Raw genomic sequence first — 14,440 nt, 5'->3', positions numbered from 1 at the left:
TTTTAAACACTTCTATCATATTGCCCAATAATCTGTGTCATTCTCATGAAAAAAAACAATGTTTCAAGTCTTTGCATTTTCTCATACTGGGCAGCATCCTAGTGACTCTGTGTTGTACCCTCTCCATAGCCTCAATATCCTTCCTATAGTGTGCATCCCAATACTGCACACAATATTCTAATTGAGGTCTTATTAGGGTTTTATATAGGCTCATCATTATCTCTTGACTTTTATACCTTGTACCTCTTGTGATTAAAACCTACAATTCCATTAGCTTTTTTTTACAGCCTTATTGTCTTGCGGTGCTGCCTTTAATGTCTTGTGAATCTGTAGCCCCAAATCCCTCTGCTCTTCCACAGCATCGAGCCTGCTCCATTCAGTGGTAGTTTGGGCCTGAATATTACATCCAAGATTAACCTGAATTGTTTATACGATCTGACTACATCATTCTTAAAAAAATTATATGTCAGTTTTGAATCAATTTGTTCATTGTGGATCCTGCCTCTCAAATGGACAGTGTGACCTGGAAGTCAAAGGAAGATGGCTATGTAAAGTACTTTAAACTTAAAAAAAATAAAGATTATAGATAAAATGGGGTATATTGCATAGAAATAAAGTGAAATTAAAATGTCTACAATTTTTGTTCACATTTTTTTGACCACTTTAGGGTTAATATTACTGTAATAAGTGTACTCGTGACATTGAGTAACTTTATTACTGTGATATTAGGATTTGTTTCAGGGGCACAGTATGCAAACCAAAAGTTTGGGAGATTTGAATTTCCAAAAGATTTAATAACAAAATTAATAATCAATGCTACGGTGACTTGTTATATTATTTATATTGAAAATTGTATCAAAAAAGCATCTTCTAATGAATCTGCATGATAATTTCAGGAAGTTGTTGAAGACCTTGCTGCAGACATTATGTCTAAACTACCTGTTGACTTTAATTTGGAAGCAGTGATGAAGAAATATCCAGTGGTGTATGAGGAGTCCATGAACACAGTACTCAGACAGGAACTTATTAGATTCAACAGGTGTGCAACAAAAATGTGTTTTCTGTACAAAAATATGGCATTCAGAACCCAAGTTTTATCTGAAAACTAATGCTGCACTTAGTAAAACATTATTTCATGATGGTGATTTATTACATGAGCAAAATCTCCTCATCTGTCATTGTGCAAATTTTAAACAAGTAGAGGATCTGTGGTAAACAGATTGAATTTTGAATCAAATCCATTCTTTATTTCCTCTCTAGATAATACATTTCTCCAGGTTAAGTAGTCCAAGCGTGAGTAAATTTTACATAAACTTGCTGCCATTTACAAAATGGCAGTCCAGGTGCTTGGGGTACCGGCTGATATTCGGTGGAATTTTAACTGAGTAGGAAACCACTCCAACGAGTGAATTTCCCTCACACCAGCGGCTGCAGCAGGCCATCGGTGACTTTAACTGTCGGGTCTCATTTAAGTGCTGATCCACTTACTGCCCGAGCGTAGAGCGGGCGAGGGCCCAGAGCGGCTTTCAGCTGCTGAAGGCTGGCCAGAGGCTTGCAGGTAAGTGACGGGGAGGGCATTTCGAGGTTGTGGTGGGGGGGGGGGAGGGTTCCAGGACAGAGAAGGCAGTGACTATCCTTGTGGGGCCTAGAGGATCACTCCTGCTCAGCTGTCTGCAGAATCCTGCAGGTTAAGATCACAGGTTGCGGGAATGAGGTGAGTTCCAAATGGGTAACTAAGCTGCTAGGTTTTAACTGTCCACCGTACCGGATTCCGCCAGGTGGGTAGGGTTAAAATCGACTCCCAGATCAAGTTCATTATTGCAATGTAGGTTTAACAGAGTACTAACATATTCCTATCAGTGAACTGAGAAGACCAAATTAGCCAATTATTAGGAACAGATCTAATGAATTTAATTAATGTTGTGTATGTCAAATGTTAAAAGTGATGTACGCCACCAGCTGTACAAACCACATTCAGGTCAAGGTTTATTACCAGTGACGAGACTGAAACGAATATGCATCAATGTAGTAAACCAATTTGCACCACATTGTCTTAGTGCAGTACTCTTGGAAGCAAGTGCAACATTTATGTGGAAAAAATAATACATCTGTTATAATTGGTACAAGCCAAGTCATCCTCTATGTGAAGATAACAATACATGCAGGACTCACAGGACAAAGGAATACTACAGAACCTGAAATGTTTCACCTAGGAGCATGAACAAAGATGATGACGGGTTCAAATCTATGTAGATATTGGAATTGGAAAACAAGCATGAAAGGGGAAATGAATATATTAGAAACAACAGTGGAAAAAAAATATTTTTCAATCCTGATGGCATATTTGGTGAGCTGCTGAACTGGAGACATGACTTCCTCTGGTGATCGAAATACTGGATCATAATCATTTTGGATGGTAAAGGTGCTTTGGCCCATTTGATCTAATTCCAAGTAGCTCTGACAGTTCTGTCACTCTCAATTATGATGGCATTTCAAACTCTGTGGAGCTCCATAACATTGTGCTGAAACATAAGGGTGAAAGTGAATTTTGACATGGGAAGAAAATGAGCAGAAGTTTTCAGATCACAGAGATCTTTAGGAACTTTGTACTTAAACTTGTAAAGACATTTTGTAGAGATGAGAGGTTTGCATTCAACCTAATGCTGTTCAAATTTACAAACTGTCAGGTAAACCGTTAGCATAAGATATACAATTGTTGCTTTCCTATATAGTGATAATAGGTTTGATTTTCAAGGCTGCATGCTATTTGAATTTGCCTATAACCATTGTACCAGTTCTTAGCTGTGCTGGTTGTTAGAGTACCTTCAAGGATAGTATGCACCTGTCACCAGCGACAAGGGAAAAATTGACATTGGAGGGCCAATTTTTCTCCTGTTATCCTGGGGAATGCTGTTCCCAGGCGCAAAGGAAAGGAAAAAGGGGAGAAGATCTATCACGCATGCCTCTACCCCCTTTATTTTGCCCAGGTATTTCCTGGGGAATCCCCAAGGGGGCACAGGTGGAGCGGCTATGCTCCTAGAAGATCCAGCTGTGCTAATAACATGGGAGGGGGACAAGCATCGGCGCTTAATGCCCTCTGGCTGCTTTTAATGTACAGCAGCAGGAAGCCCCTGAAGACCTGTAGGCCTGAGATGTGAAGCAGCGGGCCTGTGCCTAGTGTGCATTGGCTCTAGGGTAATCACCTGAGCCAGCAAATACAGATGGATTAAAAACTTTAGGTGCACTTTGACTGACTACAGCCCAGGCATGGCTGTGGGGGAAAGGCAAGGAAAATCAGCCCTTGCATATCTCACACACTTAACTCCTCTTAGCAAGTTATGAAGTCAATTATGGTGGTACTGAGGAAATCTGCAACCAACAGAGTTTCTTCGGTTGATTTCAATGGTGACAAGATGTGGCATCAGAAAAGATAAGAAAATCAGAAAATTCTGTTAAGGACAAATTAAATAATAATTCTGTCATGAAGGATTTAATGAGACTACATTTGTGTTGAAATATTTTGTTGTGAAAACATTCTACACACTGCAGCATCTTCTCTTTCAGACTCACAGAAGTTGTGCGTAGCAGTCTTAGAAACATACGTAAGGCTATTAAAGGTCTTGTGGTAATGTCTGCTGAACTGGAGAATGTGTTTGACAGTATGCTGGTGGGCAAAGTTCCAACCTTGTGGGCAGCCAAATCCTACCCATCTCTGAAACCCCTTGGCAGTTATGTGGTAGACCTTATTACAAGGTTACAGTTTTTCCAGGTACTATAGATTTACTTAAAACTATAGCAAATATTGTATAATGTCTTGCTTGAGTGAAGGACCTCTATTTTCAGATTGAGATATGGTGTATTAATTGTTTTACATTGCAGGCTACCTGAAGAGATATGCTTGTCGATCTTAAATGCAAATGCGTTAAAAAAAATAAAGTTGTCTAAATATTGGGCTATTTTAATACAAATGTATGATCTACTATAAAATGTATACAGATATAGTTTGTCAAAATTGATGCCTCAAATATAATGTCAGCATTACCAGAATATAGCTTTGCATCTCAATATGGCTGCCTAGATGTACATAACGAACCCTTTATATAAAACATTCAATATTAGTGGCAAACTAAGAACCTTATCAAGAATTACAATAAGAATGTATATAAGATACACAACTAAGATATCATAACTAATTTTTACCCATTGTATTTTGTTTTATGCTAGAGGGAAAAAAAGCAAAGATCATAAACTAGCCCCTTTTCACCCTGAAATTTCATGAATTCCTCCTGTTAGTGGGAACTTAGCCACTTGTGGCAGAAAAAGATTAAAGAGGGACTCCCCTCACCAAGGCTCTTTTTAAAAATCAAATGCAGCGAAAATAATTAACAGCTCTTTGTTTTGTTTTTCTGTATATATGTTAATATTTTGAAAATTTTTGTTTGGACAGTAAATGGCAATAACAACAGGGGACCTGGGTTCGAATAGTCATTGGGATTAAATGCAAGGAGCTGAATGAACAATATATTGCTAAGGGATCCTGGGTTAATGACTGCAACTCTATTGTGTTAATGTTATTTCAATTTCGCAGAGTGCACCATTTAAAAGAAAAAAAATTATATTTTTTAAAGAAATAGGTATTGATGGTTAAGACTTTATCCTTGAGGAATTGCTTTCAAATGTACCTCAACATGCTGAACTAGTGAAATCTCAAAAGCACAGATGTGATATTTCCACCGTGCATGTAGAGTAGTAACACGTTATTTGATGGAAATGCCTTACTTCATCATTTATGATATAAATGTGGTAATAGTACCATTTTGTTGATGAAAATCTCGTTCATATATAGGATTGGATCAATAATGGACCGCCCCATGTATTTTGGTTATCTGGATTCTATTTTACTCAATCTTTCTTGACTGGTGTCTCACAGAATTATGCAAGAAAATACACCATACCCATTGACCACATTGGATTTGAATTTGAGGTAAGAAAGGCATTCTACTTGTTATTTGTTCTAGATTTCTCTCTTCCCTTTCCTGCCAAATTTTCCCTCATTCCCTCTCTCCTAAAGGCGTTGAATCCTTGCTTGGGTATGGTTCTGATGGAGCCAGTCGCTTTCCATTATAAGCCTAGTGAATATGAGCAGGATATTCAATCATAGACTGCATCATATGCAAGCGCAGGCTTAATCTCACTTCACATGCACATTTCTGGAGGGGGGCTTTGGATAGTGTTCAGGAGACCAATTATGCCCCTACCATTCCCTGCTTTGACCAGCTATCACTGCACATATTGGGGAGTGAACCAGGGACCTTCCTCGTCTGTATGACTCTGTTATCCATTGCGTTAATTAGCTGAGCCATTATTGGAGTCATTTTTTCTACATTTGTAGTTGTGATAGCATGTTTACATTTTAATACCCTGCGTACTTGTTCAAAACATGTTTTGAAATTAAAATAATCTTCGGTGAACATGTTATTCTTTGCTCTGTAAAGTTTTCCTATTATTATGTAAGACTATTTTCTTGGCATCTAGCCAAAACTACTTGTTTTTGCAGAAGCATATTACCCAAGACTTGTTTCTGTTGTATTTTCTAGGTCATGAAAGAAGAAATTGATATGGACCAAAAACCAGTTGATGGAACCTACATTAAGGGTCTATTTTTGGAAGGAGCTCGCTGGGATAGGGTAAAGATGGTTATTGGGGAGTCACTTCCCAAAATTTTGTTTGATACTATGCCCATTATCTGGTTTAAACCAGGAGACAGTGCAACATTTCTGCATCAAGATATCTATTATTGTCCAGTCTATAAAACCAGTGCTCGCAGAGGTACCTTATCCACAACTGGACACTCAACAAATTACGTTCTTTCAATAGAGCTTTCATCAGATCAACCAGAACAGCACTGGATAAATCGTGGAGTGGCAGCTCTTTGTCAGCTGGATGACTAAGAACTTTCTGATATGACTAAATGTCTTGCTAATCCAAATACATCAGAACTGATCATGAATATTCACCTAGTTGAGGCTGGGAAGTGGAAGAAAATAATTTGATGCCTTTAGTCAAATAGCATTTTTGCACATTTACTCTGAGATCTTAAAGCAATGATGAATCTGTCATCAATAACAAAATATTAAATGATTCATGTTTAACAAAAAAAGTCCTGTGAAAGCTGATAATGTATTTTTTCTCCCTTCAGTATTACACTGAGTTTCATCTATCCCTGATTTTAACATTTTGTTTTCATGCACTTTGTTCAAATGAAGAGTGTTTCACAGAAGCCATATGCATATTTTGCATGCAAGAACTAATTCAATTATTTTGCACAATCTGGTCTTTCAGGCTGAAGGCCATAAATGTTTGTTTTAATACATTCACTGAGTGGGTTATATTAGAATGAGACACAAATAAAATGTTTTCTTTCCAATTTCTGGACTACATTTTCTGAACTATAAGGTCATAGAAATTTCAGCAGAGGAGACCACTGGGCTCATTGTGCCTGTACATTAATACAGAATGAGTTTGGAAAATATATCTACAAATATCAATCACGTCTGTTTACAAGATTGAATTGAACTCTTAAGGATCACCATTCAGTTCCTATTATGGTACACTTAGCTGGCTAACTGATCGTTAATAATCTTAATTTATATCACAAAATGCATATAGTTCAACCTATGAGCCGTACCCATTAGGCAAGACCTTAGTGTTTACGTAAGCATCCTACAATACACAGAACATTAATAAGAAATACCTTTATTTTGTCCACCATGTTTGTGTGTAACACAGGAAACAATCCCTTGGTAACACCACTTAAAGCAATGGATGCACTAATGGCTGAGAGAAAGCAACCAATCAAGATAATTCCTTTAAGCACATACATCAACGCAATTACAAAGCCAATAGAACCATGCATACTACGCACCACCTGCTACAGCTCATGATGAAATAGCTCAGCATTTCCGTTCACCTCAAGTCTGATGTTTAAAACAAAACACATCTTTTTAATACAATGTGTAAGGGAGCGACTGTCAGATGATATATGATGATATCCTTTATCGCTCAAGCATTATTTTTGTCAGTTCCACTCCTTGGATAAATATGGGCAAGTCTGTATTTGCCATGTCTCTGCGGAAAACAAAGCTTATACACAAAGGCTGATTGTATAAAATGCAGGTGTGTCCCCATAATATTTTACAAGTGAATTCTGCCTTAGCTGGACTGTGAGAAGATGGAAGATCCTAGAGTTAGGAAGGTGTGGGAAGTGAATTAACCCATATTGTACTTGCGTACAGCTGCATTACAAATTTTAAGAGGCTTCTGTTCCTGAGAAAGGAGGACAGTCTGTCTGCTCAGTTATAGGCCTAAAAATTGGGCCACATAGCACTCATTTTTCAGGTGCCAAATGGCCTCCTAGTCCCAAAATGGCATCCAGAAGTACTCTGAGAAGCAAATGCAATCCACCTTTTCATAAAGAACTCTGGCATATATAATTTTGTCAATGACCTTATTCTGAAGCTGCTAAACTGTCATAACAATAAATGTCCTTTTGTAGCCAGCTCAGGACTGATAAAGAACTATTGAGGTTATCAAATATATCTGCAATATGTAAGTGATTAAAATAGAAAAATCACAAAGGAATGGTCAATTTATTTATAGACAGATTTTTCAGAATTTCATCTCAATATGTACATTGACAAGGGAAACGATGCCATAGGTAAATGCCTAAAATATATATAGAATATACACAGATCTCCAATGTAGTTCATGGTAAATAAGTTATAGATTTTATTTTTGTTCTCAGGCTGTGCGTGCAATAGCAAGGCCGCATTTATTGGCAATCCCTATTTGCCCTGAGAAGGTGGTGGAGAGCTGCCTTGAACTGCTGCAGTCCTTATGTTGATGGTGCTCCCACAACAGTGACAGGCAAGGAATTCTAGGAGTTTGACCCAACAACAATGAAGGAAGGAAGGGCTGAGTATGTCCAATATTGTGTGGTACTTTAGAGAGGCAAACTTGCAGGGCTCGATATTAGCAGGGCGGCGGGTTCACAGCGGGGGGTCGACTGGGTGCGTGGGTAACGCACCTGGTGAAATCAGTGTGCTCCGCATGCAATTACAGGATAATTGAAGCCACTTATCTTTGGTTCCGGGTTTCCCGCTGCTAAGCTGCGCGGCGGGCGGACTGCGCATGCGCAGTAAGGTCTGTCAGCTGGAGGAGCTCTATTTAAAGGGGCAGTCCACCAATGCTCCTCCTGCAGCAAACAACCAATGCTACACCATGGAGCACGCCAGAGGGAAGGCTGCCCCAGGATTTTCAGACTCCTCACTCCAGCTGCTGCTGGATGGGGTGAGGAGGAGGAGGGAAATATTTTTCCCATCTGATGGGAGGAAGTGCCCTCCCTCCACCACGAAGAAGGCATGGCAGGAGGAGGCCGAGGAGGTCAGCAGCTGTGGCAATGTGGCATGAACCTGGGTCCAGTGCTGGAAGAGATTTAATGATCTAACCAGGTTAGGCAAAGTGAGTATACTTACGCATTCTCCCACACTCCGTCTTCCACATCACCTCCACCACCACACAACCCCTGCTGCACTGTCACCACAACGCTCTCGCATCACTCCTCACATCCACACAACTATCATCCTCACCTTGCCTGCACGTACTCACCGCCCCTGTCCCCATTTGAACACTACCACGCAACCCAATCCTCATACAATATCATGGCTATGTTGCACACGCACCCTCCCATGCATCTCCCTCAAGCTCAATCCCACCCATACCAATGCATGCAGCGGCTCACCATGCAACCATCACTCAATCACACCTCTGTGTTTTGCCTTGATAGGAGAAGAGATGCCAGAACGTCCGGGAGAGGGCACGGACCGGAGGGGGCCCACCACACCAGGTGGTCCTAACGGACGCGGAGCAGCAGGCATTGGACATCAGCCGCACGCTGGAGTGCCTGTCCGTGGCGGATGCCGAGGCTGGGATTGCACAAGCGGCCGGTGACAGAAAGCTAACACTCCGCACTCGTGATAGCGAATGATCTTAGCATCACTTGGCATCTGCAGCACCTCAACATCTGTCCACATGCCTAATATTGCGTTCTGTTCTCTTGCAGGGCCATCTGCGAGTGCCGTGAACGTGGAGGGCGATTCCTCAGAGGACTTGCTTATCTCTGAGGGTCCATCGTCACATCTGAGCTATGCATCCACCAGCGCAGATGCATACACCTCGGTGGGTCCCCGTCCTCAATTAGTTGGGCTTGCACATGGTGAGTCACCACGCACATGTGAGCACGAGCAGACCCTGATGGCAGGGGCAGCCGTGGAGAGTCCGCGTTGGTGGAGCACTCTTCTCCAGGCTCTGCTCAGCTGGACCCAGATGCTGAACCCTGGGGGCCAGCAATGAAAAGGAGAGTTATCGAGGGGCAGCAGCACATTGCCGAGGTGCTGGAACAGGTGCCACGCGCACTCTCCACAATCGCGCAGAGGATGGAGGAGTCCAACTCCTGCATGAGGGGAATGGTGGCACAGGTACAGGAGGGTATCTCCGAGATAGTGTCGCAGGGACGTGAAGGCATCTCTGAGATAGTGTCGCGGGTAGGTGCGGGAATGTCTGCGGTAGAGGAAAGGCTAGCCTCCCTCGAGCGTCAAGCACGGCTCAACAATGAGTCCATTCAGGCCCTGACAACGGCCGTTCGGATTCAGGGTGAGCAACATTCTGCCGCCTTGAACAGGCTGACAGATACTTTACAGGTGGCCTTCCAAGGCCTCACACAAGTCCTCCAAACTGCCGTCCAGCAGGGTGGAAGGAGTGATGTGGGCCTGGGCCACAAGAGGGATGATGGTGAAAGGGGTCATGGAAGTGGGGACGCCACTCAAAGCGCTCCCACGTCTCACCCGTTGCCCCCCTCTCAACCAGTACCCGCAATGCTGCCCCTCTCCAGGTGGCCGAGTCTGCCCCTGCACAGGTGGAGCAGTCTTTGGAGGGGCCCTCACAGGCACCCAAACCCAGAGGGCGTCGGCTCAAAGCATCTCATCGGTCAGGGCATGGACAAGAGGAACCCGCCACTACCTCTGCTGAAGCCACAGGGGTAGCACCACGTAGGGGTTCCCAGAAACGCAAGGCGAAGGTTTTGTGAGCACAAAGGGAATGCACAAAGGGTGTCTGACAATTTGTCATGTTTTTCATTTATATTTGTTTTGTTTCACATGCACAATAAATATTATCACCACTACTGCCACGTCTTGCCCATTCTTGACTGGCTTGTGGAATAAGCCCCTTTCATGGGATTCACCATGAACACGCACACTTGATGCCACCCATTGTGTCACTGCAGAGTGGGTGTAGGTGTATTTGCAGGGCTCTTTTGTGCAGACGACTGAGAGACGCCGGCGATGTCCCCGGTGGCACCCTGGAAGGAGGAGAAGTTGTTGAGGGCAGTGGTGACTTTGACAGTGACAGGTAAGAAGATGGTGCTCGGGCCAGCCGGCAGCAGCTCGGCATGAAGGAGGCTGCAGATGTCCACGACCACATGTTGAGTGACTCTGAGCCTCCATGTGCACTGCTGCTCAGAGAGGTCTAGGAAGCTGAGCCTCTGTCTGTAGACCCTATTGCGAGGGTAGTGCCCTCTGCGGTTGCCCTCCCTCCTGCTGTGCAGGTGGATGTGTCACAGCACTGTGTTGTGGGGCTCCACGTGTCAGAGGTGGATGGCGTGGCCGGCGAGGCTGGTGATGCTGTTCGCCCTACGAGGTCATGACTGCAGCTACGGCGGCCCCCATCCGGAAGTTTGAGGGGGTCCGCAAGGTAGGTAAATGTGTCTGGACACTGGGGTAAATGTGCAAGTTTATGCATTTGATTGTTAGGAGGAGGGTGGTGGAGGCCAAACTTTGTCCAAAGTGACAGAGTGGCCTCCTGCAATGAGTCAAATGGACCTCTGCAGCTGCCACAGGCTGGTGGCTGCAACACATCCATTTCAACTGGGAGTGTTTCGCCCAGTACGGGAAACAGTCTCAGTTAATTGCAAAATCCGATCCCTCCTAAAATATCAGGTCAATCAGGTCTGTAAACAACCTAAAGTACCGGTTCAAGTACTTTAAGTGGCACTCCGTCGGCTTTAATTGCTGGCGGGAGTCCCACATGCGGGGGCTGCGCGCGCATGTGAGCGCGTCACTGGGGAACCCGGAAATGGGGCGGGTTGGAGCCGGGCTCCGGACCTGCCCCGGGAATCCTGGATTTTCGCAGCCCCCCCCCCCCCGCCACGAACGCACCCGGTTGCAGGTGCGAAAATAGAGCCCGCAGTCTGTGTGTGGCAGTGGTGGACGATATTGAATTCAGCGGCAGAGGTGCTGATCAACAGACTGCTTTGTCCTGGATGATGTCTGGATTCTTCAATGTTGTTGTGGTTACACCCATCCAGGTGAGTGGTGAGTATTCCGTCATATTCCTTGTGCCTTGTATATAGTTCAGAGGCACTGTGAGGTTAGGACATGAGCTGCTCTTATCGCCACTGTGTTGATATGGCTGGTCCAGTTAAACTTTTGGTCAACGGTGATCTCCCAGGATGTTGATGGTGGGGGTCTCGGCGAGGCTGGTGCCATTGAAAGTACAGTCCCCATTGTTTATAGCGGGCACATTCGTATGTACGCGATGGCCAGTAACGGGAAATAAATATTTGAAACATACTTTTATAAAACTTTTTTTTTTAAAAAGGACTGTGTGAAGTGTTAGAATCACCAAGCTTTGGGACATCTCATTTAAATTGTTCCCACACTGTCACGTCAGAAGAGAAACTCAAATTAAACAAACTTTAAAAGAAAGACAAGTCTGTGAATTTCCCCCAATCCTTATTCCTGGGTCATCCTTTAGGGATCAATGAGTAATTTATATAAAACTGCCACTGGGCAGTGTTTGTTCTCCTCTTACCCATTAATTCTAATCTACAATCAGTTTATAATCTCGGGACATGGTTTCAGACATCAATCTGCAGGGATCAGACGCTGACTACTGATATTCAGAGTAGAGCAGGGTCAGTGTTAATGTTTGACAGATTTTATGGCAGGTGAGCGCACTTTTAATAAAACGTTTTTGCTTGAAGGATGTTTAAGGTCTCGAGCTGGATGTTGCCACAGCTGCTAGAGCTTTCTACTTTGGCTTGAAAGCCGCTGTTAAGTGTCTGTAGCAGACAACATAATTAAAGAAGCAGCACATTCTGGGCTGATTTAGCATTGTGGTAATTATGCCAGCTACAATTTGCAGACCATGATGTAAATTAATAAAGGTTGAACTTAATTGGTGAAAGAATTGCTTTTTGCTTTTCTTGGAGGGTATCAGAATGAATTAGAAATAAATTTAGAGCAGCAAAAAAACAGCATTTCTGTTTCTGCCCGCAGTAAACACAGCATTTAAGACGCTATAACCGGCAACATTGAAATTGACATTAATGCAAATGGATAATGGTCATCACTTTTTGGCCGATATAAGTGACTGTCCATTTTAAAAATGGACGTTTTTTAAGTGGTGGAGACTGTACCAGATTATTGTTCTACATCATTTACTTTCATGATAGAAGTTACAAAGACAACTCCCAACCTTTATCATATGATACGCCCAGAGGATATTCTAATATAACTTTAACCTTATTCGAAACGCCACAATTTGCACAGTGGGTTACTATTGTATAATTTACTTCAGATGCATCTCAAAAAAGTGATGATAACAAGGTGACACCTCACAAAGCTGTACTTGACATTTTGTCCTATTACTTTTTTCCTTATTATTACAAGTATTATAAAAGCTACTGTCCGAATCAACCTGGACTAAAGAACCTTTAATGAAATAATAGCTACATTTTATTTGTGGAGAGAGATAGGACAAAATGTATTAAAGAAGGCATTGGGAAAGGTGTAGGTGCAGTCTCATGCAGACTGGTGAATCATTCACTTTTCCAAAGTATGTGCTGGGGGAAGGGGAGTGATCTACAAATTATGTTATGGGGAATGGTGCCATCATATAGCCTCAGAGCTCTTTCATTTCATCCCATGCATACTGATACTTTAGTAGGGCATATATTCAAATTGCAACTCATAGTAGAAAGTCTTGCCACACACACATCTTAGGATTTCACACATCAAACTATTGTAACATAAAAATGGTCACTTATTGACACAAAGCAGTTATTATTGATCTCTTGTACTTTAGGATATGCAACAGGGCGGTGACATGCATCATGTCGTTCAGTGGGAAAGGAGATGAAAGTGCAGGCATCAGGCACCTGTTTGATCAGTGAATAGCAGATTAGCTAATATTGCAGTGCTAGTAGTACCAGCAATGAGTGACAAACAGTTGAGGGTAAAACTATTCCTATGTTGCAATTTACGTGCAGGTCTGCTTGCTACAGATGACAAAGCTCTACAATTGGCACCCTGCTTAACCCACAGAAAGTTCAGGCAGTTATCCTCGGTCAATAACAGATAGGGGTGCTAAAACCTGAAAGTAGGATTTGGGGTCTGTTGATCTCTCTGGCATTATTATTTTGCCTTAGTACCACCTAAACTACAAAATACTATATTTAAGGCACTTCAGAAACAAACTTATCTTAAGCAGTAACAAAAAACTGGCCCACCAAAATTTTAAAAATATCAAAAATGTAAACAGTGAAAAAAATACAAAGCGTTTCCCACTTTAAAAACTCCTACACCCATGGAGTTTCTCTTGCTCACATTCCTAAACATCAATCTCCTCCACCACCCATGACCTCCACTACCTAGAAGAACAAGGGCAAGGGCAAGGGCAAGAGGTGTGTGGGAACACTATCACCCATAAGTTCCTGTCCAAGGCACACACCATTCTGAAAGTATATCGTCGTTCCTTCATCGTCGGTGGGTCCTGGAACACCCTACCCAACAGCATTGTAAGAGCACCTTCACCACACAAACTGCAGCCGTTCAAGAAGAAGGCTTACCACCACTTTCTCAAGGGCAAGTAGGGATGGGAATAAATGCCGGCCTTGCCAGCGATGCTCACATCCAAGAATAAATTTAAAAAAGCATTGAGGGAAAATAAAACAAAGTCAGGCAAATACTACATTGTGGTGCTATCTGTGCTTTTAAAATATTTTTTGCATGAAATCTGGGGCCTTAATGAGGTTGATTGAATGACGTGCAAACCCTCAGTACCATATTCACTTTCCCACTGCATTATACTTCTTGCTTTCTACAGGAGCACAGCAGGCCTTGGACTTCTGCCCCAGAAGTGATGAGGCAGAGCCCACAGTGCAGTAGTAAGCACTGTGGTGTCCCATTTTTCAAAACGTACTTGTATTAAAAGAATTCTTCAATATTCCAATAGACAAAGTTAGAAAAAATTCTGGCCCAGGATAGTCCCGCAGTCTACTTACTGCACCGACTTCCTAATTCAAAGAGTTTGCTGGAAGCTA

General features: G+C 42.7%; 1 protein-coding gene across 1 annotated transcript in view; it reads left to right on the top strand.

Annotated features, from left to right (window-relative positions):
- dnah3 (dynein axonemal heavy chain 3) overlaps window positions 1-6,399 on the top strand; it is a 170,403-nt gene extending 164,004 nt beyond the window's left edge. Inside the window, exons 57-60 of the mRNA XM_068003063.1 lie at window positions 897-1,039; window positions 3,565-3,769; window positions 4,847-4,984; window positions 5,598-6,399. Of these exons, the coding sequence (XP_067859164.1) occupies window positions 897-1,039; window positions 3,565-3,769; window positions 4,847-4,984; window positions 5,598-5,951 (840 nt within the window). The 3' untranslated portion in view covers window positions 5,952-6,399. The remainder of the gene's footprint in view (window positions 1-896; window positions 1,040-3,564; window positions 3,770-4,846; window positions 4,985-5,597) is intronic.
- The last annotated feature ends 8,041 nt before the right edge of the window (window positions 6,400-14,440 follow it).

Source organism: Heptranchias perlo, chromosome 22 (assembly GCF_035084215.1).
Source record: "Heptranchias perlo isolate sHepPer1 chromosome 22, sHepPer1.hap1, whole genome shotgun sequence".
In the NCBI taxonomy this organism is placed as follows: Eukaryota; Metazoa; Chordata; class Chondrichthyes; order Hexanchiformes; family Hexanchidae; genus Heptranchias; species Heptranchias perlo.
Note: the sequence above shows the minus strand (reverse complement) of the source record. Positions and strands in the feature narration are given on the sequence as shown.